At 44.3% G+C, this 25768-nt stretch overlaps 1 protein-coding gene across 2 annotated transcripts in view; it reads left to right on the top strand.

Moving 5' to 3' along the window:
* The first annotated feature begins 320 nt into the window (after window positions 1-320).
* LOC311220821 (Golgi phosphoprotein 3-like) overlaps window positions 321-25768 on the top strand; it is a 69763-nt gene continuing 44315 nt past the window's right edge. For both annotated transcript variants that reach the window (XM_084304437.1, XM_084304436.1), the window contains exon 1: window positions 321-748. In XM_084304437.1, coding sequence (XP_084160563.1) covers window positions 533-748 — 216 coding nt within the window. In that variant the 5' untranslated portion in view covers window positions 321-532. The remainder of the gene's footprint in view (window positions 749-25768) is intronic.

Raw genomic sequence — 25768 nt, 5'->3', positions numbered from 1 at the left:
TCCCGAGGAGTCACAGACTCGCCCCGGCTATAGCCGAGATACCCCCGACGGCAGCCGGCACCCCCTGGGCTTCGTTCCCCCTTTCTGTCCCTGTCCCTGTCCCCCTCCCTCTGTACCGCACTTCGCCCGTCTGTTGCTGTGGAACCCCCCGAAACCCCCCGCCCACTGCCGCCCCTCCCGGGGGACCGTCCTCGCTGTCCCTCAGGGCAGAGCGGGGCGGGCAGGAGAGCGGGGATGGGTCGGGTCTCGCTCCCTTTCCGGTGCCTCCCCCCGACCGCCGCTGCCACATCCTCCGCTGACATCAGCCCGCGCCGCCATATTGGGCGAGGAGCGCAGTCCTCCAGTTCGGTCGCCGCAGGGGAGGACGCCGGCCGCCTCCACCTCCCTCACTGTGGCCGAGCCCCAGCCCTGCTCCTCATGAGTCCTCCCGGCCGGCCGCAGCGGCGGTGCGGGTAGGGCCGAGGTGGGAGCGGCTCCCGCGCTTTACTTTTCCCCGCTCCACCTCCCTGTACCCTCCCCGCCGCCTCCGGCCATGACTTCCCTTACCCAGCGCAGCTCCGGCCTGGTGCAGCGCCGCACTGAGGCCTCCCGCAGTGCCGCCGCCGCCGACAAGGAGTGGGGGGCTGGCGGCGGCCTGGAGGACGAAGGCCACCGAGATGAGCTGGGGGATGACGTGAAGGGTGACTCCAAGGAAACGCGGCTCACCCTCATGGAGGAGGTGCTACTCCTCGGCCTCAAGGACCGCGAGGTGCGGCGGCCCCTGAAGGGAGCGGGATTTGTCGAGGGGTTGTGGGGGGTGCTGACGGTGAAAGGGAGGTCGGGGGAGGGCGTCGGCGAATTAGGGTGCGGGGGGGATGGGGCAGGGCAGGCGCGGGGTAACTTGAGGGTTTGGGGCAGGTGCTGGGAGAGGGGGGATTGTCTAAAGAAAACAAGGCAGCTTTTCAGTACTTAAAGGGGACTTATTTAAAAAAAAAAAAAAAGGAGAGTGGCTCTCTGCTCAATTGGATAATAACAGGACAAAGGGGAATGGTTTTAAACTAAAAGAGGGGAGATCTAGATTAGAGGTTAGGAGGAAATTCTTCACTGAAAGGGTGGTGAGGCACTGGCACAGGTTGCCCAAAGAAGCTGTGGCTGCCCTATCCTTGGAGGTGCCCAAGGCCAGGCTGGATGGGGCTTTGGGCAGCCTGTTTTGGTGGGAGGTGTCCCTGCTCATGGCAGGGGGTTGGAACTGGAGGGGCTCTAAGGTCCCTTCTAATCCAAACCATTCTGTGATTCTCTGTTCATGATGTTGCTGGAGGACAGGGTGTATGCAAAGGGATTTGGAGGTGGGGAAGACACTTGAGGGAGAGTTGCCCCCCCCCCCCCCCCCCCCCCCTTTTGGACATGGGGCTGGTGGAATGGTTTTTCAGTTTGTAGCATCTCAAGGAAGGCTTGAGGAAGGGTTTGGTGGACAGGTACCCTGAGGTGAGGGCCAAGGCCTCCAGACAGCACTAGAGCTTGGCTTGAAGGCCTGTGTAGACCTATGATGTTTATACTCCTCCTCCAACTTACCTGTAGCTCTTACCTGGGAGACTTGTCCATGTTTTGTCAGACACAACTATATTGTACTTACAGGGCTTTAGGATGTGCAGCAGCTCTTTCTAAAAAAAACTTTTCAGACTAATGCACATGTCTTAAAAATGTCTTAAATGTCTTAAAATTTAAGGCAATACATGTGACAAAAATAGGTTTTGAGTCCTAAGTGGGTCAAAATGATAATTCAGTGTTTTTATTGAATTTATAGATTGTTCACCATCGTACTGTGAATAACAGAAGGTATATTTCTACTGACATGGGAGTCAAATTTATATTGATTATCATTTGGAAGGGATAATCAATATAAAAAATACACACACTGCTGAAAGTCAGCCCTATCAGGGGAAATAGTTTGATATGGTGTGTGGTGAAGCATAATATGTTTATTTCAGATCTGAGTTATAACATGAATGTCATTAAGTGACTTGCTTTATTTTTTGTTGTAAACTAATGAAGACAGCTCATTGATTTGAGTGAAAGTATCTTGAAGTTGTGCCTGTTTATGAGCACAGAGTAACGGGGGGGGGGGGGGAGTAGGTGATAAGTTGTATGTTCTTTGACAGTGCATTGCATCTAAAATAGATTTGCTGGTTGATGATGATTAGATTAAAGAATAGTTTTCCTGCTTAATGTTTGTTTTCTAATGTGTGGGGGGTGTATCTGTGTGCATACCTGCTACAGTAACATGCTTTATTTCTCTCTGGCTATGTGCTTTAGGCCATTTTTTTTTTTTTTTTTTTTTTTTTTCAGATGGACCTTGCCATGATATCCTAATAAAGTCAGTAGATATTCACAATGATGTGTGCTTCCACCTGTTGACTCTGAAGATGTATGTGCCTATGCACATTTCTCTTCTGACTCAGCTGAATAGTTGCAGGGAAGTGTTAGGCGTACCAAGACAGGTTTCTGTCAGGATTGCCTACAAGAAAGATGTGATAGACCGGGTGATCTTTCAGCCCCGTTTCTCATGAATCTGTGGTAAATCTGCTGAATTTGTGGGTACTGGGCTGTAAAGATTTCAAGTTAGGTAGCGTTCTGTCTGCCTAGGAATATACAGTGTAAGTACTCCTAGTACATGAAAGTTAGTAATTAATATTGGGCCTAAAAAATCCAGCTTTGCACTGGTGTGCATCAAAATTATAAATCACATGACTTTACTAAGAGCAGCAGGGGCATGTGCTACAGATAATGTATTATTTCTTAGAATGAAAAAAGAACTGATTACAGTGATGTGAATATTCATGACTCCCTTAAGATTTTGCAGTTGAAACATCAGCCAAGAAGAATGGTAATGTCGTCTCTAGGGTAGGGGCTTATGTGCATAAACAGCATAGAAAGTTCCTGAGGTTTGTTAGATATGAATCACCAGGGTTTGTTTTGTTTTTGTGTCCCTTGTGCCTCTTTCCCTTATAGTAAATAAAGCTCTTTGTCTTTCTTATTTTAAACTATAGGTTCATTTTCAAAGATGAATTTTTCGTTCTCTATTTTTTGAATAAGTAAGCAAAAGAAATTTATGGAACTGGGAATAGTTTTTATAAAGTTTTTATTTCCAATAGAGTTGGTTCCCAGTGACATTTGTGCGAGTCTATCTTACGACAACAAACAGAGAAAAGTAAAATAAGGTCTGTAAAGTATAATTGTGAAACTACACAAAGTGTAAGGGAAAGGCAAAGGCAGGTATGTGAGCTTTAAACTGAAAACCAGTAAATCTAAAGCTGAGAACATCCTTCCTGTTCGTTCAACTAAACACTAGATTATTTTATCCTCTTGGAATAAAATAATAATTTGGCTTCAAGGCTGAATTGGTATAAGAGCATTTTTCCCTGAAAATAGCTTCTCTCTGAGAAGTCACTGATAACTGCATCGATAACTTAGCTTTGAGATTTTCTGGGGGTAATTTTTTTTTTTTTTTCCTAACGTTAAACGCTGGTGAATATGGCATAATACAGTGTAAATTGTGTATGGAATGCCTTTCATGCAAGTAGACACAGTTTATAATTTGTATGTGTAGGTGGAAGAGCCTTTACTCTTAGAGTTTTACAGGAAGATTCAGGCAGTGATGGATAGATGAGTTGTATGTTTTTAGGAGATTTAGATACTTATGTGACTCCTGCCTTCAGAACAGAGCAAGGCCTTTAACAGCCATAGCAGAACTCTTGAGTTGTTGCATGGTTGTTGCTGCAGTATTGGTTCAGTGATGTGAATGTCTAGCTGCCCTAAAACACAGTACGCCTCAGCCCATTCTTAATGCTTGCATGCAATTCTTAATGCTTGCATGCCTTCACTCATAACTCCCCCCCCAGTTTAATCTTATTAAAATGTAGTTTATGTAGGGCTGGTTGCTCTTTTTTTTTTTTTTTTTTCCACCAATGGTTCCTCTTCATCTGTATCTTCTATGTATATGTAACTATTTCTGTATTCCAAAGTCAAAATAGGTTGCAAGGGGCATACGCTGAAATGCCCGCATATAATATGACAAATGCAGTGTCCTTGGAGAAGCAGGTAATACACTAGAATAGAATGCATTACTACAATTCTAGAGGGAGCATCCCTGAGGAAATACTTGGAATCCCTTCAGAAATAAAGCTGGGAATGGGAGTTGTGCTCATCCATTTAGAGCAGAGCAATAATAGCCTGTTGCTATAGGAATAAAAAATACTCACTGAAATAAAATAATTTGCTGTATTAAGTTAAAAATAGTTTTGCAATAGGATAGGTCAAAGCTGCAGTGGAAGAGAGGCTATTATGTAGAACTCCTGAAGCATCTAAGGTCACTGCTGCCAAAAGAATGGAGTAATAAATACTAACAGCTTATTTGAAAATGACAGCTTAGAGATGAGTATAGACCAGTTTGTTTGCTATGGCCCTTCTGGACATCTTGTGACTCTGTCCCATAGAAAACTGAGAGGCTGCAAGGTGGCTGTGCTCTGACTGTCTCTGTTTCATTTGTGTGTGTGTGTATGTGTATATATATATATATATATATATATATAGTTTTCCTTTTTGTAGTAGTAGTAGTGGGGAATCTGTTCAAATGCAGCAACGCTCACAGCTGTTCCTGTACACAATGTGCCACAGATCAACAAATTGAACTAGCTATAGAGATGTGGCACCTACTTCTGTAGATCACATAATTGTGCTTAATAAGATAAAAATACTTATTTTATCTGTAACTATTTCTTTATTTGCTAAAAGAAAACTCATATGAAGTCTGCTGAAATAATAGTCCCACACTGTTGCAACAGTGAATATTTCTGGATTTATTTATCCTTTTGTCGTGGTTTAACCCGGCCGGCAGCTGAACACCACGCAGCCGTTCGCTCACCCTCCCCCCTCCCTCTCTGGGACGGGGGAGAGAAATGGAAAGTGAAGCCCGTGAGTTGAGATAAAGACAGTTTAATAAGACAAAATAATAATAATACAATGATGATAATAGTACTACTACTAATAATGTGTACAAACAAGTGATGCACAATGCAATTGCTCACCACCCGCTGACCGATGCCCAGCCTAACCCCGAGCAGTCCGGCCCCCTCCCCCCGGCTAGCCACCCCTATATATTGTTTAGCATGACGTCAGATGGTATGGAATACCCCTTTGGCTAGTTTGGGTCAGCTGTCCTGGGTCTGTCCCCTCCCAGCTCTTACTGCACCCCCAGCCTGCCTGTTGGCAGGACAGAGCAAGAAGCTGAGATGTCTTTGGCTTAGTATAAGCACTGCTCTGCAACAATTAAAACATCGGGGTGTTATCAGCACTCTTCTCATCCTAAGCCAAAACATAGCATTCCACCATCTACTAGGAAGAAAACTAACTCTGTCCTAACTGAAACCAGGACATCTATCCACCACTTATTCCATACCATTTATGTCATGCTCAGGTTACACTCTTCTCCATACATTCTGATTAGTCACCATTTTCATGTAGGGTATATAGTAGTCATGGTAGTGATAACATACAGTATTATATGGTAATTAACGTGGTACAATTCAATTCATGGGCTATTCTCACCCAGTATTAAATCCCCTTGAGGTACACACCGGACCTCTCCGTTCTTTTGCATCACCCACCAAGTGTATCCAGGTCCCTGAGCAAAAGCAATCCCACAAATTGATTTGCCTTCTCCTGAGGCAGGAGTAGCCCAGACTGTTTTACCCAGCATATTTCTTACATGCACTACAGGAACTTTATCCCCATCTACAGTACGTAACAGGTTTGATTGGGCAGGTCCAGCTCGGTTGGCAGATCCCCTAGTATTGACTAACCAGGTGGCCTTTGCCAAATGCGTATCCCAATTTTTGAATGTCCCAGCGCCCGTTGCTTTCAATGTAGTCTTTAACAGTCCATTGTATCGTTCAACTTTCCCGGAGGCTGGTGCATGATAGGGGATGTGATACACCCACTCAATACCATGCTCTTTGGCCCAAGTGTCTATAAGGTTGTTTCGGAAATGAGTTCCATTGTCTGACTCTATTCTTTCTGGGGTGCCATGTCGCCATAGGTCTTGCTTTTCAAGGCCCAGGATGGTGTTCCGGGTGGTGGCATGAGGCACAAGATATGTTTCCAGCCATCCGGTGGTTGCTTCCACCATTGTAAGTACGTGGCGCTTGCTGTTGCAGGTTTGAGGGAGTGTGATGTAATCAATCTGCCAGGCCTCTCCATATTTATATTTCAGCCATCGTCCTCCATACCAAAGAGGCTTTGACCGTTTGGCTTGCTTGATTGCAGCACACGTTTCACAGTCATGAATAACTTGTGCTATGGCATCCATGGTCAGGTTCACCCCTTGATCACGAGCCCATCTGGCCAGTCCATAATCACTTCCAATATTCCTGGGCGGCTGGGGTTTCCTATTCGAGCCCGCTGAGTAATCAGTGCAACCCACTTGCTCCACGTAGCATCAGTCACATGATGTGTAGAGGAGACCCTTTCTTTGAATGTCCAGCCTAGTACCGGCAATCAGGGTGCTAGGAGGAGCTGCGCTTCAGTACCGACCACCTCCGAAGCAGATCGAACTCCTTCATATGCTGCCAATATCTCCTTTTCAGTTGGAGTATAGTGGGCCTCGGATCCTCTGTATCCCCGACTCCAAAACCCCAGGGGCCGACCTCGAGTTTCCCCAGGTTCTTTCTGCCAGAGGCTCCAGGTGGGGCCATTCTCCCTGGCTGCAGTGTAGAGCACATTCTTTACACCTGGTCCTATTCGAACTGGCCCAAGGGCTACTGCATGGACTATTTCCTGCTTGATTTGTTCAAAGGCTTGTTGTATCTCAGGGCCCCATTCAAACTCATTCTTCTTACGGGTTACTTGGTAGAGCGGGTTTACAATCAGACTGTAATTTGGGATGTGCATTCTCCACAACACCTAGGAAAGTCTGTGTTTCTTTTTTGTTAGTTGGTGGAGACATAGCTGTTATTTTGTTGATCACATCCATTGGGATTTGACGGCGTCCATCTTGCCATTTTATTCCTAAAAACTGGATCTCTCGTGCAGGTCCTTTGACTTTATTTTGTTTTATGGCAAAACCGGCTTTCAGAAGGATTTGGACTTTTTTCTTCCCTTTCTCGAAAACTTCCTCTGCTGTGTCACCCCACACAATGATGTCATCGATGTACTGCAGGTGTTCAGGAGCTTCCCCCTGCTCCATCGCAGACTGGATCAGTCCATGGCAAATGGTAGGGCTGTGTTTCCACCCCTGGGGCAGTCGATTCCAAGTATATTGGACTCCCCTCCAAGTGAAAGCAAATTGTGGCCTGCACTCTGCTGCTAGAGGGATGGAGAAAAATGCATTAGCAATATCAATTGTGGCGTACCACTTGGCTGCCTTCGATTCAAGTTCGTACTGAAGTTCCAGCATGTCCGTCACTGCAGCACTCAGTGGTGGCGTCACTTCGTTCAGGCCACGATAGTCCACTGTTAGTCTCCACTCGCCATTAGACTTTCGCACTGGCCATATGGGACTATTGAAAGGTGAATGAGTCTTGCTGATCACTCCTTGGCTCTCCAATTGACGAATTAGCTTATGGATGGGAATCAGGGAGTCTCGGTTGGTGCGATATTGCCGCACCAAAGCAGTGAGAGTGAAGTGGTGTTCAGTCACTTTGTTCAGTACAGAAATTTTCTTGGATCTTTGCTACTGAAATTGGTTCATTTATTACTGAAAAATTAGTGTTGCAGTAGTCTTACAGCATAGCTTTCTGTTCAAGTAGTTCCTATGAAGGTTTCTGGATTGTATTTTCATTGTATGGAAATAAACAAGTTATTAGGGAGGTGTTTTGCCTGCTTTAAATGTGGTGTGTTGTGTTGATTAGTGCTAAAAATGAAACTTTATTCTTTATTCCTCTGTCCTGGTTTCAGTTAGAACAAATCTATTATATTATATATAAATCTGAGCAGCTGGGTTTGTTACTGAAATGTGTTTTAATCCTAAAGATTTTTTTAAAAAGAAGTAAGAAGAGTTTTTAAAAACATCTGGAATATGGGTGGCATTTTCTATAATCTTAAAATTTAGATTTGTGGAATTCATATTTTGATGCAGAAGAGTTGTGTGTGTTCTTTTTTTTTTTTTTCCTCCTGTGTAACAAAGAAATTCTGGAAAGTTGTCTTGGTATCTCTAGTTTTCAGTTGTTCTTTTCTGTTTAATAAAAAGCTTCAGTAATAGCCAGAATATCCACTCAAGAGCTCCCAGGTTTTGCTGAAAAAATTTTGGGACAAATGAGTGAAATGTGAGGAGGTGTCTGTTGGGAATTCACATCAGAGTTGAAGAATGCTGTATGAATGCTGAAACCTTGACAAAGACATGCTTTTTCTCAAAAGTTCAAGGCCTAATAACAACGAAGCGTGTAATGTCTGTGATGAAAAATTCTTTCATAATTGCCTACCTTTCTGGTCTTTTTTTGTTTTGTTTTCATGGCCATACATAAATTACAGGTCATCAGAAGAGATGGCATGGGAGGAGGAGTACCCAAGTTCTGAGCACTACAAGATGCAGTGAAGTGCCTCTTTGCCAGGCTTTTCAGTAAAACCTGCTGTTTTGGGGCTCTTTGGAGGACATGTTCATCTGGAGGCAGCATTGTAGATACAAGTTGACTTTACGTATTAAAATAGTCTTTATTTTTCATGTTTCTTCATGTAGACAGTATGGTTATCCCTGCTCTTCTAGCATGGGTAATTTGTAATCTATATTACTTCTTTGTGAATATCTTCAAGTGTAGTGTAGTTCGTTCTTTAATCTCAAGCTGTCTTGTGTAAGAAGGCCAGACAAAAATTTGCCAGAGCCTTTCTAGTGATATTTCTAATTTTTTTTTTTTAAGTGCTTGTAAAAAGCAAATCTGTTCCTCTCCTACAGCAAGGTGATTATTTTGAAAATTTTGCATGAGGTATACCTGAGAAAGTATGGCTGACTAATCATTGAGTAAGTAATCGTGGAACTGAAAAAATAACATTTTACATTAAAGAAGTGGTATTCAGATGCGGTGTTTTTTTATATTAAAGTATTTCAGGAACTGCTGTGCTTAGTTCTGTTAAGCTACATGTAATGGGCCTTCTTTGCAAGACTAAATTGACCAGCGAAAGTGCTGCAGACAGTAAGAAAAGTTAAGAATGACTGTTCTACTTGGAGCAAATGACTACTGCACGTTTGCTTGTGTTGCGGTATTGGGGAAAGAGGAAGCTAGTCTCCAGTAGGTGTGTGTTTTAGTTTCTTCTACATGGAAAACATTCTCAGGCTGTTTTGTCAGAACTTTTGGTAAAGAAAGGAAAAAAGTTATAGGAAAAAAGTCAGCCTACTGTGCCACTGTTGACTGTTTTTCACAGCTAACCTGCTTGTAAAACGTGAATTTCAGTAATTTTTCTTTCCTTTCATAAAGAAATATTCATAAAACATTACTGCAGAAAGATTTCAGAAATAAAATTGCACGTAAAATAATATAAATCTATTCCTCTAAATTGTGCTGTATATAAGCCTGGACGAGTAGAAGCACATAGGTTTGTGGTATTACGATTAACCTGTATTACATATGTCAGATCTGCCCCCTGCCCCAAACCCTAAATAAACAAAAGGACTGAAATATAGTAGTTTGTGGTGGACTGTTAAAATGATGAATGGTATGCCTTGTGAGCTAGATCTTTGTAATTGCAAATGAATTGAACGTTTTCAGGTTCTTTGTTTGTAGATGCTGTATGATTTATTCCTCGTGCTAGGAAATCAGGCTATTGGGCTTCTTTGCATATCTTTCTGTTAATTTTCTTTTAAGCATGTGTAAGCTGCTTATTGCTAGGTACTTTCTAATCATCTCCCTTTATGGTCTTACTGGGTAAAAAAGGGAAAAAGAAAAAAAAAAAAAAAAAGATAGCTGTTGTATTTGGGGACAGATACGGTATATTTATAAGTTCAGGGGAGAAAACTGTAGTTTTAATACTGCCTAGCTGTTAGGCAATTGGGCCTATACAGTTCCTTGACAAAGGAAATTGACTTGGGACTTCTTAGAGATTTCTGCCACAGAAGCTGAACTTGTTTTTGTGTTTTGATCCATCTGGCATCGTGCACTACTGTAGTGTCAAGGAGTATCAGATTTTGTTAGAGGTTAAAAAAAAAAATAAAAAAATCTATAGCTGTTAGACTTGAGATTAATACAGGAGCTTTGAATGTGTATTAGAAAGTAACGGAGATTCCCTAGGTTATTAAAGCACATACAGCATTTGACCATGTCTCCTTTTCACTGTCAGTTGCAGCTTCTGTGCTCTGGTTAATCTTGTCTTCAGGTAGATTAAATTGCAATAACCTGCAGTGGAAAGAAAATAACGTATCTTTTTATCCTCTGAAGGTGAAAATGGATTAATGTGTATAATAAGTACCTGTGGTGAGGTCAGCCTTATATTACCTTGATGTCTAAAATTTTTTTAGCCATTCCAACCTCTCTTCAACTAATGTTGCAATGAAGTTTTTCTTCATCTTTTCTTCATCATTGTTTTCTACTGTTTGCAATTTCACCCCACTCCTTATGAACATGTTTATGTTGGTAAAAGGACTTCTAATTGGTTCTCTCTGGATTTGAAGGTCATTTGTGTTATAAATGAAGCCTCAACTCAATCTGAATTTAGTAATATTTATAAAAGAAAATTTACAAAAGGTATAAAAGGTAAGTAAATAGCACTGGGTGTGCGGGGAGTCTACACTCCACCAACACGCAAACACAAACATCAAATGTTCTAAATATACAGAACATTGCTTTTACATACTAAACCCGAGTATGCCTATACATACATACAATCAGGAAAGGTAACAAACAATCCTTTAATTTCCATGACTTAACAGTCTTCATTTTCCATTCCTTTTGAACAATATGTCTCGCTTTAAGTTGTCAAGCAACTCGGTCTACAGGCCTTATGTATCCCGTTCTTCCTGGATCGAAGAAAAGCATATCCATCTCCTTTTCAAGGCCAATAGGCCTGGGTCAAAAGGAACGTCCAGGTCAGCAGGGGGCATAACAGCAAAAGCCTTCGATGGCTGTAGCAGCAGAGGGGCTGATGGCGTAGCAGTCGGGTCAGTAAAGGAGCCTGCAGCTCCCTCATTATCTGTCAAACCACACGTTTCTGACTGTGGTCCCACATGGCTCTTTAAGTCCTCAGAGACTGCTCGCCAGGTGCTGAGCAATCCCACTGCAACCTTGTCGTTTTTAGTTGCAGAGTCCCACACCTTGACCTCAGTTTGGTCCCATATTTCAGGATCATAAACTGTCTGATTGTTAATAAGGAGAATAAGCTGTAAGGTTATCAGGGCAGTCTTTGTTCCTAAGGACGTATGATTCCCCATAATGCGCAGCTGCTTACCAGCGAGGGGCAGTTGTGTGCACGGGTCCACTTCTCAGCTCGAGCTTCTTTCCAGCTCTGGTGCGCCCATTTCCATCGACTTTCTGTACAAGCTTCTTTGAGCGGTTTGCTGAGTTTGGCTAAACCTATCTTCATAAGGCGATCAATGTGCCTGTTCCCATCCTAGTCTCCGTTCTGCTAGCCTGTTTCTCTTCACTTCTTTTTCCTGCTTCTTTATTGATCATAACTTCATCACATCGTGTTGCCTTCCTTTTTTTTTTTTTTTTCTTCTTTCTTGAGGGCAGGCTCCCCTCTTATACCCTTCTCTCCACAGCAGTTCTTTTCAAAACAACTTTTCATTGGTCAAACAACTTTGAATGTAACAGCAACAGCAAACACCCAGAAACATCCATGCCTTAAGGGCTGGAGAACAAGAAACCAGAGACTGCATGGAGTCTCCTGAATCACCCTTCTTTGTTCCCTCTAAACTCTTTTATATTCCTGATGGCCTGGTCATTAAGAGTCTAATGTTATCTCAACCATGGGGCTTTCCAACCCCCATGGCCATATTCCCAAATCTCCCCCTTCTTTATTAATATCATGCATTTTCTCGACACAAATTACCACTCCATATATAACAATTTGTATGTGTGTTTTTTTTTTTTTTTTTTTGTATGGGTTAATTGAATGGAATCATAAAATGTTTTGGGTTGGAAGGGACCTCAAAAGATCATCTAGTTCCAATTCCCCTGCCATATGCAGGGATGCCACCCACTAGATCAGGTTGCTCATGGCCTCATCTAACCTGTTCTTGAACACCTCCAGGGATGGGGCATCCACAACCTCACTGGACAACCTGTTCCAGTGCCTCACCACCCTCTGAGTGAAGAATTTCCTCCTAACCTCTAATGTAAATCTCCCCTCTTTTAGTTTAAAACCATTCCCCCTGTCATTATCCAACTGAGCAAAGAGTTGCTCTCCATCTTTTTTATGAGCCCCCTTCAAGTACTAAAAGGTTGCAATGAGGTCCCACTGGAGCCTTCTCTTTTTCGAGCTGAACAGCCCCAGCTCTCAGCCTTTCTTCATAGAAGAGGTGCTCCAGCCCCTTGATTATCTTTGGCCCTCCTCTGGACCTGTTCTAACAGCTCCAAATCCTTCTTGTGCCAGGGTCTTCAGACCTGGATGCAGTACTCCAAGAGGGGCCTCACAAGGGCAGAGAAGAGGGGGACGGTCCCTTCCCTCAACCTGCTGGCCACTGTTGATGCAGCCTAGGATGCAGTTGGCCTTCTGGGCTGCAAGTGTGTACTGCTGGCTAATGTCGAGCTTTTTGTCCACCAGAACCCCCAAATCCTTCAATGCAGGGTTTCTCTCAATGAGTTCTTCTCCCAGTCTGTGCTCCTGTCCGGGATTGCCCCAGCCCAGGTGCAGCACCCTGCATTTGGCCTTGTTGAACCTCATTAGGTTCACGTGGGCCTACTTCTCCAGCATGTCCAAGTCCCTTTGGATGGCATCCCTTCCTTCTGTTATATCGACTGCACCACTCAGCTTGGTGTCATCTCAAACTTGCTGAGGGTGCACTCGATCCCACTGTCTATGTCGTTGATAAAGTTATTAAACAGTACTGCTCCGAGGACAGACCCCTGAAGGGTTCCACTCATCACCGGCCTCTGCTTGGACATGGAGCCACTGACCACCACTCTCTGGGTGCGACCTTCAAGCGAATTCCTTGTCCACTGAATGGTCCACCAATCAAATTCATCTCTCTGATTTGGAGACCAGGATGTCATGTGGGACCGTGTCAAAAATCTTGCAGAAGTCCAGGTAGATGACATTGGTCGGTCTTCCCTTGTCAACTGATGCAGTCACTCCATTGTAGAAGGCCACCAGTTTGGTCAGGCATTATTTGCCCTTGGTGAAGCCATGCTGGCTGTCTCAGATCACCTCTTTGTTTTGCATGTGCCTTAACATTGCTTCCAGGATTTGGTCCATGATCTTGCCAGGCACAGAGGTGTGAGGCTCATCAGTCTGTAGTTCCCTGGATCCTCCTTTCTATCCTTTTTAAAAAGGGTCCTGATATTTCTCTTTTTTTAGTCACCAGGGACTTTGCCTGACTGCCAGGACTTTTCAAATATGATGAAGAAAGGCTTGGCAACTACATCAGACAGCTCCCTCAGGACCCTGGGTTGCATGTCATCGGGCCCCATAGACTTGTACGTATTTAGTTTCATCAGGTGGTCTTGAACCTGTTCTTCACTTACAGTGGGTGGGACTTTGCTCCTCCAGCCTCCATCTATGGGTTCAGGGAAAAGAGAGACGTGGGAAGCCTGTCTGTCAGTGAAGGCTGAGGCAAAGAACTTGTTGAGTACCTCGGCCTTCTCCATGTCTGTCGCTACCAGTTCACCCTTCTCATCCATCAGAGGGGGTACTCTCTCCTTGGCCTTTCTTTTCTGAGCAATGTATGTACCTATAGAATCCCTTCCTGTTATTCTTTGCATCCCTTGCCAAGCTCAGTTCTGTGCTTTGGCTTTCCTGATCCCATCCCTGCACTTCCGGACCGCATCCTGGTACTCTTCCCAGGCCACGTGTCCGTCCCTGCTTCCACTGCTTGTGCATTTCCTTCTTGCACTCCAGTTTGCCCAGCAGTTTGTCTGGTTGTCTTGCTCCTTGCTCCTGGTTGTCTGCCCTCCCTGCCCACTTCTTTATGCAGGGGGGTGGAGAGTTCCTGCACTCTAAGGAAAACATCCTTAAAGAGCTGCCAGCTCTGTTCAGCTCCTTTGTCCCTAAGGACAGTGTTCCAGGGGATCTCAGCTATTAGGTCTTCAAATAGCTTGAAGTTTGCTCTTTGGAAGTTCAGGGTCCTGATTTTGATCTTTGCCAGGCCCATATTCCTCGAGATCACAAACTCAGCCATGGCGTGGTCACTGCACCCTAGCCTGCCTCCAATCTTGACCTCTTTAATGAGCTTTTCTGCGTTGGTGAGCACCAGGTCAAGTAATGCTTCTCCTCTGGTTGGTTTGTCTAGTACCTGCACCAGGAAGTTATCCTCAACGCACTCTAGGAACCTTCTGGATTGCTCACAGCCTACTGTGTAGTTTTCTCAGCAGACATCCATGTGGTTGAAGTCCCCCATCAGGGTGAGAGCGTGTGAGTGCAATGCTTCTTGTAGTTGAAGCAAGAATGCCTTATCCACAGGCTCCCCCGATCAGGTGGTCTGTAGTAGACCCCAACCACACGCTGTCCTTTATTGGTGCAGTCTTTAACCCTCACCCACAAGCTCTCAGCCTGTCTGTGGCTGTTTCTCAGAGGCAACTCTTCACAATCAATCCCTTCCCTAACACAGAGGGCAACACCCCCTCCCTTTCTTCCCTGTCTATCCCTTCTGAAGAGTTGGTAGCCCTCTATTCCAGTGTTCCAGCTTTGTGATCCATCCCACCACGTTTCCGTGATGGCAATCGGGTCATATCTGTCTAATTGCACCATGGTTTCCAATTCCTCTTGCTTGTTTTCCATGCTGTGTGCGTTGGTGTAGAGGCATTTCAGCTGGGCAATCGGTTGTATCACGTTTCCAGAACCCTTCCATATTGCATTGAGACAGTTCACAAGTCTTCCCCTGCCGTTACTTAGTGCTATCAGGTATGCTTTCTTCACCACTCAGAGGTGCATCCCCCCCCCCCCCCCATCTAGTTTAAAGCCCTCCTGAAACACCCAGCCAGAAGAGCTTGCTAAGAGCTTCGTAGAAGTCCACGTAAGGACTTCGTTGAGGAAAAACATGCTGGCTGGCTGCACAAGAGGAGTTGAGCAGAACTAGAGTAGAATTGTCTATTATATTTCTGTTGTGTCTCCTGTACCCACAGTGAACTATCAGCAGTTTGAAGCTTATTAGGTTTTTGGCAGAGCAAAATTCTGTATGCCTCATCTGTTTACCAGCTGATAAAACTAAATTTCCCGTTTTCCTGGTTGCCAAGTACTGAAGTATTTTAGTGGCCTATAGGAAATATACAGAAGAAGATCAACCAGTATTACATCAAATTAAGTATTTGTGCAGGTTGGAGACATAAGCAGCACTTTCTTTTGCAATGCTTTTGAAAGTTTAACAACTTCTTAGTAACTTCTGTGCCTGCTTTTCTGATATTTCTGTATTTAGATGCGTGATTGTCAACCGTTCCTACTGACATGGCAGTGTATATTATCTGAAGTTGTTCCACCCAGCCATGTTACATAGAATACAGTTTGAGAAACGTTGATCTGAGGGATTCAAATGATAAGAATGAATTTGCAGATATTTCTCCAAGTAGTGATAGGCTTTTCCTATGTGTTATCGAGAACTTGGAGAAACTCATTTTTTGTACTTTGTGTTCATTTTTACAAAACTTGTTTACTTATTTTTATGTTGAGAAGCTTCTTGCAATGATATTCTGGAATAATAAATGAAAATAATCTGTGTTTGTTATTCTAATATAAGAATTTCCTGAAAAAGGATGTGGTTGAAGCTTTTAGGATTAGCTAGAGAAGTCAGGTACCAGATTTGTTGGACAAATGCTTCATAAATATGCTCAATGTTAAATTAAGCATACATTGCGTAAATCTTGCTGACTTCCACACGAGATTCAGAAATTCTATTTGCTCTTCCTTACAGAATGATGGTGTTTCTAAATAAAACAGTAGCTTCCAAGGGGGGGTTCTTATCTAAAGACTGTAAACTTATAACACAAACTTGGTTATTGACTTTGATCTGCATGAGATTTTTGCTTAAAGTTGCGTTATCACAAAAAAAACCCAAAAAACTATTTACTTACCTGCAACAGGATTAATTTTTAACTTTTTAATCAGTGATTTTACTTTCAGCTAAAAGGATAGGAACAATGGAATTGTACAAAGAATTGTCCAAATTTGAAATTCACTTGCTCTTCTTTGTCTTTTCCTGCCCCTATCTGCTGGGATCTCCATTTAGTTGTATGACTTGACCTGAATATCCAAGAAGATGAAATATGTTTGTTGTAGAAGAATGTTGACAATAGGTGCATTTGGAATTGATAAAATGAACCTTTTGAATCAATATGAAGGAGTGAAATTTTATGTTAAAGCATAAATTATAATAAATGGTTATGTGAGCATCTAGTTTATGAATATATACTGCTTGTTTTTTGTATTTTACCTCTTTGGATTTGATAACAGCTTTAAGGAGATGTTGACGTTCTTGAGGTGATTCCAGCTACTTTCAAAAATTCAAAATAGTATTAGTAATCTCAGACTACGTAAAGGGAACAGTATATTAAGGTGGTTCTCCTCTTTCTGGGGGTTATGATAGCCCCATGCTCCCCGAACTGCTAGTATTCTTCATTAAAATCAAAATATTTCAAAAGCATTTGGCATCAATGATGATAGCTGTGCAGCAGATAATCTGTTGCAAGCCACTTTACAATTATGTCAGTGAGAGGATGTAAGGGGAAGGAAACAGCCATCCCTGGCCTGAAAACTGGCAGAAAAAAATCCCTATTGCCTTTTAACCTGCTGTGGTGGTTTTACTCGGGTGGGCAGCCGAGCTTCACCACAACCGCTCTCTCACTCCCTCTCTCCTCAAAGAGGAAGGGGGGGGGGAATACAACACAGAGAGCTCAAGGTTTGAGATGAGAAAGGTTTAATTAAAGGGAAAGGGAATGGGGAGGAAAAAAGAAACCACAGAAACAACAAGGCTGCGTGGAAACACAGAGAGAAGGGGAAAAAAAAATTCTCTACTTCCCATCAAGGAGCGATGTTCAGCCATGTCCTGGGAAGCAGGGCCTCAAAAAGCGTAGCAGTTGTTCAGGACGATGGCCCCCTCCCCCATGAGAGCTCCCCTTTTTATTGCTGAGTGTGACATCAGGTGTTATGGGATATCCCTTTGGTTGGTTTAGGTCAGCTGCCCTGGCGATGTCCCCTCCCCATCACTTGCCCACCCCCAGCCTGCTGGCTCTTGGGGGCTTGGAAGGAGTCCTGATGCTGTGCCAGCACTACGCAGCAATAGACACAACACTGGAGTGATATCAGTGCTGTTCCAGCTACGAGTGTAGAGCACAGCACTGTGTGGGCTGCTGCAGGGAAAGGTGACTCCATCCCAGACAGACCCAACACAGCTGCACCTGGACAGTGTCTGTTGTTACTCCTTTGCCCTCTGTACTGCCTAGCTCTCTTCCTGTAGATCCCTAAATTATTGCTTCAGACAGGAACTCCTTGACTGAAAAAGTGAGAATTGAGTTGCAATTGTGATCAAGTCCTTAATGAAATAAGACTTGCAGCAGCCAACGTTTCAAGAGTAATTGTCTCTGCCTGCCAGTAGGTTTCAAAACTGATGCAAGTCTCTTGAAGGAAGGATAGTTGAAAAGTTGTACAGTTCAAGAGATGCTTATGCTGGCAAAGTAGTTAAATGCTAAGATGTCATTTTGTTCTCAGTTTTAGTTTGTTGTTTTTTTTTTTTTCCTCCCTGGTGTTTCTTGCTGCAGTGTTAAGTGCCTCTAAGAAAAGATACTTGAATTTATGTACATACAAAATGTGAGTTCTTATCTCAGCATTGAAAACAATCATTCAGGTATTCCTGCTTCATGATGCACCATGCTGTGTAAATGCTAGAAGACTCCCTGATAATTGTGCAGTGCAACATATAACTTCTACCAGCAGACTACTCAGATTGTTGCTTTGTACAATCCTACAAATGACCCAAACTGACTTCCAAAGTTGTTCCACGTTTGCTTTATCTGGTTCATCTCAGGCTATACATCCGTTGACAGCTATTTTTCCTCACCCTCATCTTCAAAAGAGAACTGAACCACCTTGTATTTTTTTTTTTATTTTTATTTTTTTTTTACATTCCTGAATCGTGGCTCAAGAGCAGGCCGTGAGGTCTCCAACACTATATTTATTATGTTGACATGTAAATTTGGTGAAGTTGATCAATGAGACCTGGAGATAATTGACCTCAATAACATCCTATGATGCTACCAGGCACGGAATGTTTTCCAGTATGTTTGTCATCTGTGATTTCTGAGAACATACCATAAATAGTCTGCTACATATCAGGAAAGAATCTAAGGCAATGAAGAAAGCCACTGTTGGGAAAGCTAGATACTTGTTAAACATATATGTAATATGCATGTATAAACATAATAAGTTTTGTCATGGAGCTTTTATACTGCTGCCACTGATGCAGTATTTGAATGTCATTCATGCAGAAGTAAAATAATAGCAAACTCCAGCAGAGTTCAAGAAGTTTTTTTTTTTTTTTTTTCTTTTTTTCTCTCAGCATCCAAGTAGTAGAGCTGATTGAAAATCTTCTGAAGTATTCTTCTAATGGGAAACAGGCTATCTGTAAATTTCGGTTTTACTGTTAGCTAAAGCAAAAGTTTTCTTTAACCTAGATTGTGCCTCCTGGCTGAGAAATCCTGAAGTTAAGAGTTTCATGTCTTCATGGTAGACTCTGAGCTGCATTGCTTTGGAGCTAGGACTTTCAAGCCCCTTGGGAACTGCAATTTTTGTTTATCTTGGCTTTCTGTTACTTCCCAAGTTGGCCACCTCATATTCTGATGGGGCTATCAGGGTTCAAAAGGGTTACAACATTTTTTATTTCCTTTCTGATGTCTCTACATGAAGTTTCAGAAACTGCATTCTTTACTTTTTAATTTTTTTGGTTTGTGTCTTTCATAAAAGAAGAACTTAGAATTTCCTGAGAACAAGAATTTGGGATTTTGGGTAGCTTCATTGATGTTTCTGGTTCAGAACTGTCCTGGTTTCAGTTAGGACAGAGTTAATTTTCCTCCTAGTAGCTGGTAGGGTGCTATGTTTTGGATTAGGATGAGAAGAGTGCTTGTAACATGCTGATGGTTTAATTATTGCAGAGCAGTGCTTACACCAAGCCAAGGACTTTTCAGCTTCTCGCTGTGTCCTGCCAGTGGGCAGGCTGGGGGTGCAGCAGGAGCTGGGAGGGGACAGACCCAGGACAGGTGACCCAAGCTAGCCAAAGGGGTATTCCATCCCATCTGACATCATGCTAAACAATATATAGGGGTGGCTAGCCGGGGGTGGGGGGGGCCGAACTGCTTGGGGTTAGGCTGGGCATCGGGGTGGTGAGCAATTGCATTGTGCATCGCTAATTTCATACACATTATTAGTAGTAGTACTATTATCATTATTGTTATTATTATTTTTCTGTCTTAATAAACTGTCTTTATCTCAACCCACAGGCTTTGCTTTCCTGTTTCTCTCCCCCATCCCAGAGAGGGAGGGGGGAGGGTGAGCGAACGGCTGCGTGGTGTTCAGCTGTCGGCTGGGTTAAACCACAACAGTCCTTTTTGGCACCCAATGTGGGGCACCAAGGGTTGAGATAATGACAGATCTGACCAGAGTGTGTTAAACTAAAATTGGCATAAGTATTAGACCTGCTTAATAGTTGCTAGTCACAATGTTAAGTGCTTTAATCTCAAGTCTGCTGTGCCTGTTTTCCAAATTGAATTTTATAGCACGTTACTTTCCATATGTGCTCCCTGTCATGCTGTTCATCCTTTCCAGGCCCTGGTTTAAGATCGTTATGGTACTGTGTCGTGTAATGGTGGTTTATGATGTGACGAAATTGCTGGTCATGACCCTAACCTAGTATTTGTACTCAGTACTGTCGTTGACTCTATACTTTGGAAACCATATCTCAGAAACTGTTAGCAATTACACCTATTGCCTTTTTTCATCAGGGAGCCAATCTGTGGATGGGATGGGGGAGATATTTTTCCTACTTGTTCACTCTCCCTTTCTCCTTCACCACCCTTTTATCCTCCGAGCTAGTTATGATAGTTCTCCAAAATGTTAAATATTCTTGGGATACTCAGACCAGCATGTTCTTCTTGTTGCATCTCCTGAATGTGCTTCAGGTTTTGTTTAAAGTTAAACAACTACTTAGGAATCTCATCCAGAGATCTGTCCTGAGCCAGGATAGTTGTGAGTAGCAGGGAGTGTGGGAGGATATGGGCAGGTTTCTAGAGCAGTGGGCACCTCCAGTGCTTTGGAAGTTCATCCCTGAACAATTGCAAAATCCTAAAAAAAAAAAAAAAAAAAAAATAAAAAAATAATGGTGGAATGCTTGAAAAAAGGGTGTCATGACTCTAGCAGTTCCAAAGTGACACAAATCACTAGCATGCAGGGGTCTGGCCCATGCCTATCGAGCTGCAATTGATGCTACTATCAACCTAGTGACAGGCCCAATGGCCACTCCAACCCCTACGATGGCTCCTGCAGCCAGGTCAGAGAAACAAGCTGTAGCAGTGCAAGTTGCCCCTGTAGACAAGGTGGAAAAAATGATATAGAGGTTCAGGTCGTTTAGAACGCAGAGAGTCTTTTGCCAAATCTAGGTATAGAGAAGACGAGGCTGGGCCATCAGGGATTCAGGAGGAGGAAGATGTCGAAAAATCAGCAGTAACTACCCGAAACCTATACCACTGTGAGCTACGAGATGTGCGAAAAGATTTTGGTTGCTGCATAGGTGAACAGTTTGTCACCTGGCTGATCCGGTGCTGGGACACCAGAGCCAGTTGTGTGGAATTAGAGGGCAGGGAAGCCAGGCGGCTGGGATCCCTTGCTAGAGACGCAGGCATTGACAAAGCAATTGCAGAGCACAATCTCACATCCTCTGGAGGCGTCTCCTCTCAGCTGTGAGGGAAAGGTATCCCTTCAAGGAAGAACTTGTATGTCTACCAGGCAAATGGACCACTATGGAGAAGGGAATCCAGTACCTGAGGGAATTAGCTGTACGGGAAGTGATTTATGAGGATCTACTCCTCAGACAAACATCCAAAGATCCAGATGAAGTCAGGTGTACACGACCCATGTGGCGGAAGTTTGTACGGAGTGCACCATCATCATATGCCAGCTCATTGGCAATAATGGCCTAAAAAGGATGAGGAAGCCACAGTGGATGAAGTGGCTAAACAACTCCAGCAGTACGAAGAAAGTCTCTCCTCTTCCTTACAGGCCTGCGTCTCAGCTGTGGAGAAACTTTCTGAAGAGTTCCACCAACTTAAAGAGAATCTATCTTCATCCCCACCTGAACCAACCAGTGTCCACCGACCAAAAGAGAACACTGTGGAGAAACTTTCTGAAGAGTTCCACCAACTTGAAGAGAGATTATTCTCCTCCGCACCTGTACAAAGCAGTGTCTCAGCTATCAGGGGTAGGTGTTCATCCACACAAGGAGGACGATATGGTGGGTACTCACCCCGTGCCACCCTGTGGTTTTACTTACGAGACCATGGAGAGGACGTGAGAAAATGGGATGGAAAATCTACCGAGACCCTAGAGGCACAGGTACGTGAGTTGCAAAAGAAAACAATCAGGAAAAAGGGATTCTCTGAAAAGTTTGCTGCTCCAACTTCCAGCAGACAGTCCTTCAAACACAGAAACGAAGAAGATTCTGACCAGGATTAGGGGGGCCCTGCCTCCAGCCAGGGGGAGGAAAGGGACAATCGAGTTTATTGGACTGTGTGGATTCGATGGCCTGGCACGTCAGACGCACAGAAGTATAAGGCTTTAGTAGACACCGGTGCACAATGTACTATAATGCCATCGAGCTATAAAGGACCAGAGCCCATCTGTATTTGTGGAGTGACAGGGGGATCTCAGCAGTTGACTGTATTGGAGGCTGAAGTGAGTCTGACTGGGAATGAGTGGGAAAAGCACCACATTGTGACTGGCCCGGATGCTCCATGTATCCTTGGCATAGACTATCTTAGAAGAGGATATTGCAAGGACCCAAAAGGGTTCCGGTGGGCTTTTGGTATAGCTGCCTTAGAGACAGAGGGCATTAAACAATTATCTACCTTGCCTGGTCTCTCAGAGGACCCCTCTGTTGTGGGGTTGCTGAGGGTCGAAGAACAGCGAGTGCCAATCGCTACCACAACTGTGCACCGGCAGCAATATCGCACTAACCGAGACTCCCTGATTCCCATCCATAAGCTAATTCGTCAATTGGAGAGCCAAGGAGTGATCAGCAAGACTCATTCACCTTTCAATAGTCCCATATGGCCAGTGCGAAAGTCTAATGGTGAGTGGAGACTAACAGTGGACTATCGTGGCCTGAACAAAGTCACGCCACCACCTAGTGCTGCAGTGCCGGACATGCTGGAACTTCAGTATGAACTTGAATCGAAGGCAGCCAAGTGGTACGCCACAATTGATATTGCTAATGCATTTTTCTCCATCCCTCTAGCAGCAGAGTGCAGGCCACAATTTGCCTTCACTTGGAGGGGAGTCCAATATACTTGGAATCGACTGCCCCAGGGGTGGAAACACAGCCCTACCATTTGCCATGGGCTGATCCAGTCTGCGCTGGAGCATGGGGGAGCTCCTGAACACCTGCAGTACATCAATGACATCATTGTGTGGGGTGACACAGCAGAGGAAGTTTTCGAGAAAGGGAAGAAAATAGTCCAAATCCTTCTGAAAGCCGGTTTTGCCATAAAACAAAATAAAGTCAAAGGACCTGCACGAGAGATCCAGTTTTTAGGAATAAAATGGCAAGATGGACGTCGTCAAATCCCAATGGATGTGATCAACAAAATAACAGCTATGTCTCCACCAACTAGCAAAAAAGAAACACAGACTTTCCTAGGTGTTGTGGGGTTTTGGAGAATGCACATCCCAAATTACAGTCTGATTGTAAACCCGCTCTACCAAGTAACCCATAAGAAGAATGAGTTTGAATGGGGCCCTGAGCAACGACAAGCCTTTGAACAAATTAAGCAGGAAATAGTCCATGCAGTAGCCCTTGGGCCAGTTCGAACAGGACCAGATGTAAAGAATGTGCTCTACACTGCAGCAAGGGGAGCACGGCCCCACCTGGAGCCTCTGGCAGGAAGAGCCTGGGGAAACTCGAGGTCGACCCTTGGGGTTTTGGAGTCGGGGATACAGAGGATCTGAGGCCCGCTACACTCCAACTGAAAAGGAGATATTGGCAGCATATGAGGGAGTTCGATCTGCTTTGGAAGTGGTTGGTGTGGAAGCACAGCTACTCCTGGCACTCTGACTGCCGGTATTGGGCTGGATGTTCAAAGGACGGGTCCCCTCTACACATCATGCAACTGATGCTACGTGGAGCAAGTGGGTTGTACTGATTACTCAGTGGGCTTGAATAGGAAACCCCAGCTGCCCAGGAATATTGGAAGTGATTATGGACTGGCCAGAAGGCAAATACTTTGGGATATCATCAGAGGAGGAGGTGGTCCGTGCTGAAGAAGCCCCACTGTACAACCAGTTACCAGAAAATGAGAAGCAATATGCCCTGTTCACTGATGGGTCCTGTCGTATTGTGGGAAAGCATCGGAGATGGAAGGCTGCTGTATGGAGTCCTACACGGCGAGTTGCAGAAGCTGCTGAGGGAGAAGGTGAATCGAGTCAGTTTGCAGAAGTGAAGGCCATTCAGCTTGCTTTAGATATTGCTGAACGAGAGAAGTGGCCAGTTCTCTATCTCTACACTGATTCATGGATGGTAGCAAATGCCCTGTGGGGATGGTTACAGCAACGGAAGCAGAACAACTGGCAGTACAACGGCAAATCCATCTGGGCTGCTGCATTGTGGCAAGATATTGCTGCTCAGGTAGAGTACCTGGCTGTGAAAGTACGCCACGTAGATGCTCGTGTGCCCAAGAATCGGGCTACTGAAGAACATCAAAACAACCAGCAGGTGGATCAGGCTGCTAAGATTGAAGTAGCTCAGGTGGACCTGGACTGGCAACATAAAGGTGAATTATTTATAGCCCGATGGGCCCATGACACCTCAGGCCATCAAGGTAGAGATGCAACATACAGGTGGGCTCGTGATCGAGGGGTGGACCTGACCATGGACACTGTAGCACAGGTTATTCATGGTTATGAGACATGCTGCTATGAAGCAAGCCAAACGGTCAAAGCCTCTTTGGTATGGAGGATGATGGCTGAAATATAAATATGGAGAGGCCTGGCAGATTGATTACATCACACTCCCTCAAACCTGCAACAGCAAGCGCCACGTACTTACAATGGTGGAAGCAACCACCGGATGGCTGGAAACATATCCTGTGCCCCATGCCACTGCCTGGAACACTATCCTGGGCCTTGAAAAGCAAGTCCTATGGCGACATGGCACCCCAGAAAGAATAGAATCAGACAATGGGACTCACTTCCGAAACAACCTTATAGACACTTGGGCCAAAGAGCATGGTATTGAGTGGGTGTATCACATCCCCTATCATGCACCAGCCTCCGGGAAAGTTGAACGATACAATGGACTGTTAAAGACTACATTGAAAGCAACGGGCGCTGGGACATTCAAAAATTGGGATACGCATTTGGCAAAGGCCACCTGGTTAGTCAATACTAGGGGATCTGCCAACCGAGCTGGACCTGCCCAATCAAACCTGTTACGTACTGTAGATGGGGATAAAGTTCCTGTAGTGCATGTAAGAAATATGCTGGGTAAAACAGTCTGGGCTACTCCTGCCTCAGGAGAAGGCAAATCAATTTGTGGGATTGCTTTTGCTCAGGGACCTGGATGCACTTGGTGGGTGATGCAAAAGAACGGAGAGGTCCGGTGTGTACCTCAAGGGGATGTAATACTGGGTGAGAATAGCCCATGAGTTGAATTGTATCATATTAATTATTATATAATACTGTATGTGTTCGCTACCGTGATTGCTATATACCGTAGATGAAAATGGTGATTAATTAGAATGTATGGGAAAGAGTGCAACCTTAGCATGACATAAATGGTATGGAATAAGTGGTGGATATATGTCCTGGTTTCAGTTAGGACAGAGTTAATTTTCCTCCTAGGAGCTGGTAGGGTGCTATGTTTTGGCTTAGCATGAGAAGAGTGCTGATAACATGCTGATGTTTTAATTATTGCAGAGCAGTGCTTACACCAAGCCAAGGACCTTTCAGCTCCTCACTCTGTCCTGCCAGTGGGCAGGCTAAGGATGCAGCAAGAGCTGGGAGGGGACAGACCCAGGACAGCTGACCCAAAGTGGCCAAAGGGATATTCCATCCCATCTGACATGCTGAACAATATATAGGGGTGGCTAGCCGGGGGGTGGGGAGGGCCATGCTACTCGGGATAGGATGGGCATCGGTCAGCGGGTGGTGAGCAATTGCATTGTGCATCACTTGTTTTGTACACATTACTATTAGTAGTACTATTATCATCATTACTGTTATTTTTATTGCTATTATTATTTTTCTGTCTTAATAAACTGTCTTTATCTCAACCCACAGGCTTTGCTTTCCTGTTTCTCTCCCCCATCCTAGAGAGGGAGAGGGGGGAAGGTGAGCGAATGGCTGTGGTGTTTTAGCTGCTGGCCAGGTTAAACCACAACAAGAACGTTCCCCTTTGTTTGGTTTA

This window comes from Netta rufina (assembly GCF_964035555.1).
Source record: "Netta rufina genome assembly, chromosome: W".
Taxonomy (NCBI): domain Eukaryota; kingdom Metazoa; phylum Chordata; class Aves; order Anseriformes; family Anatidae; genus Netta; species Netta rufina.
Note: the sequence above shows the minus strand (reverse complement) of the source record. Positions and strands in the feature narration are given on the sequence as shown.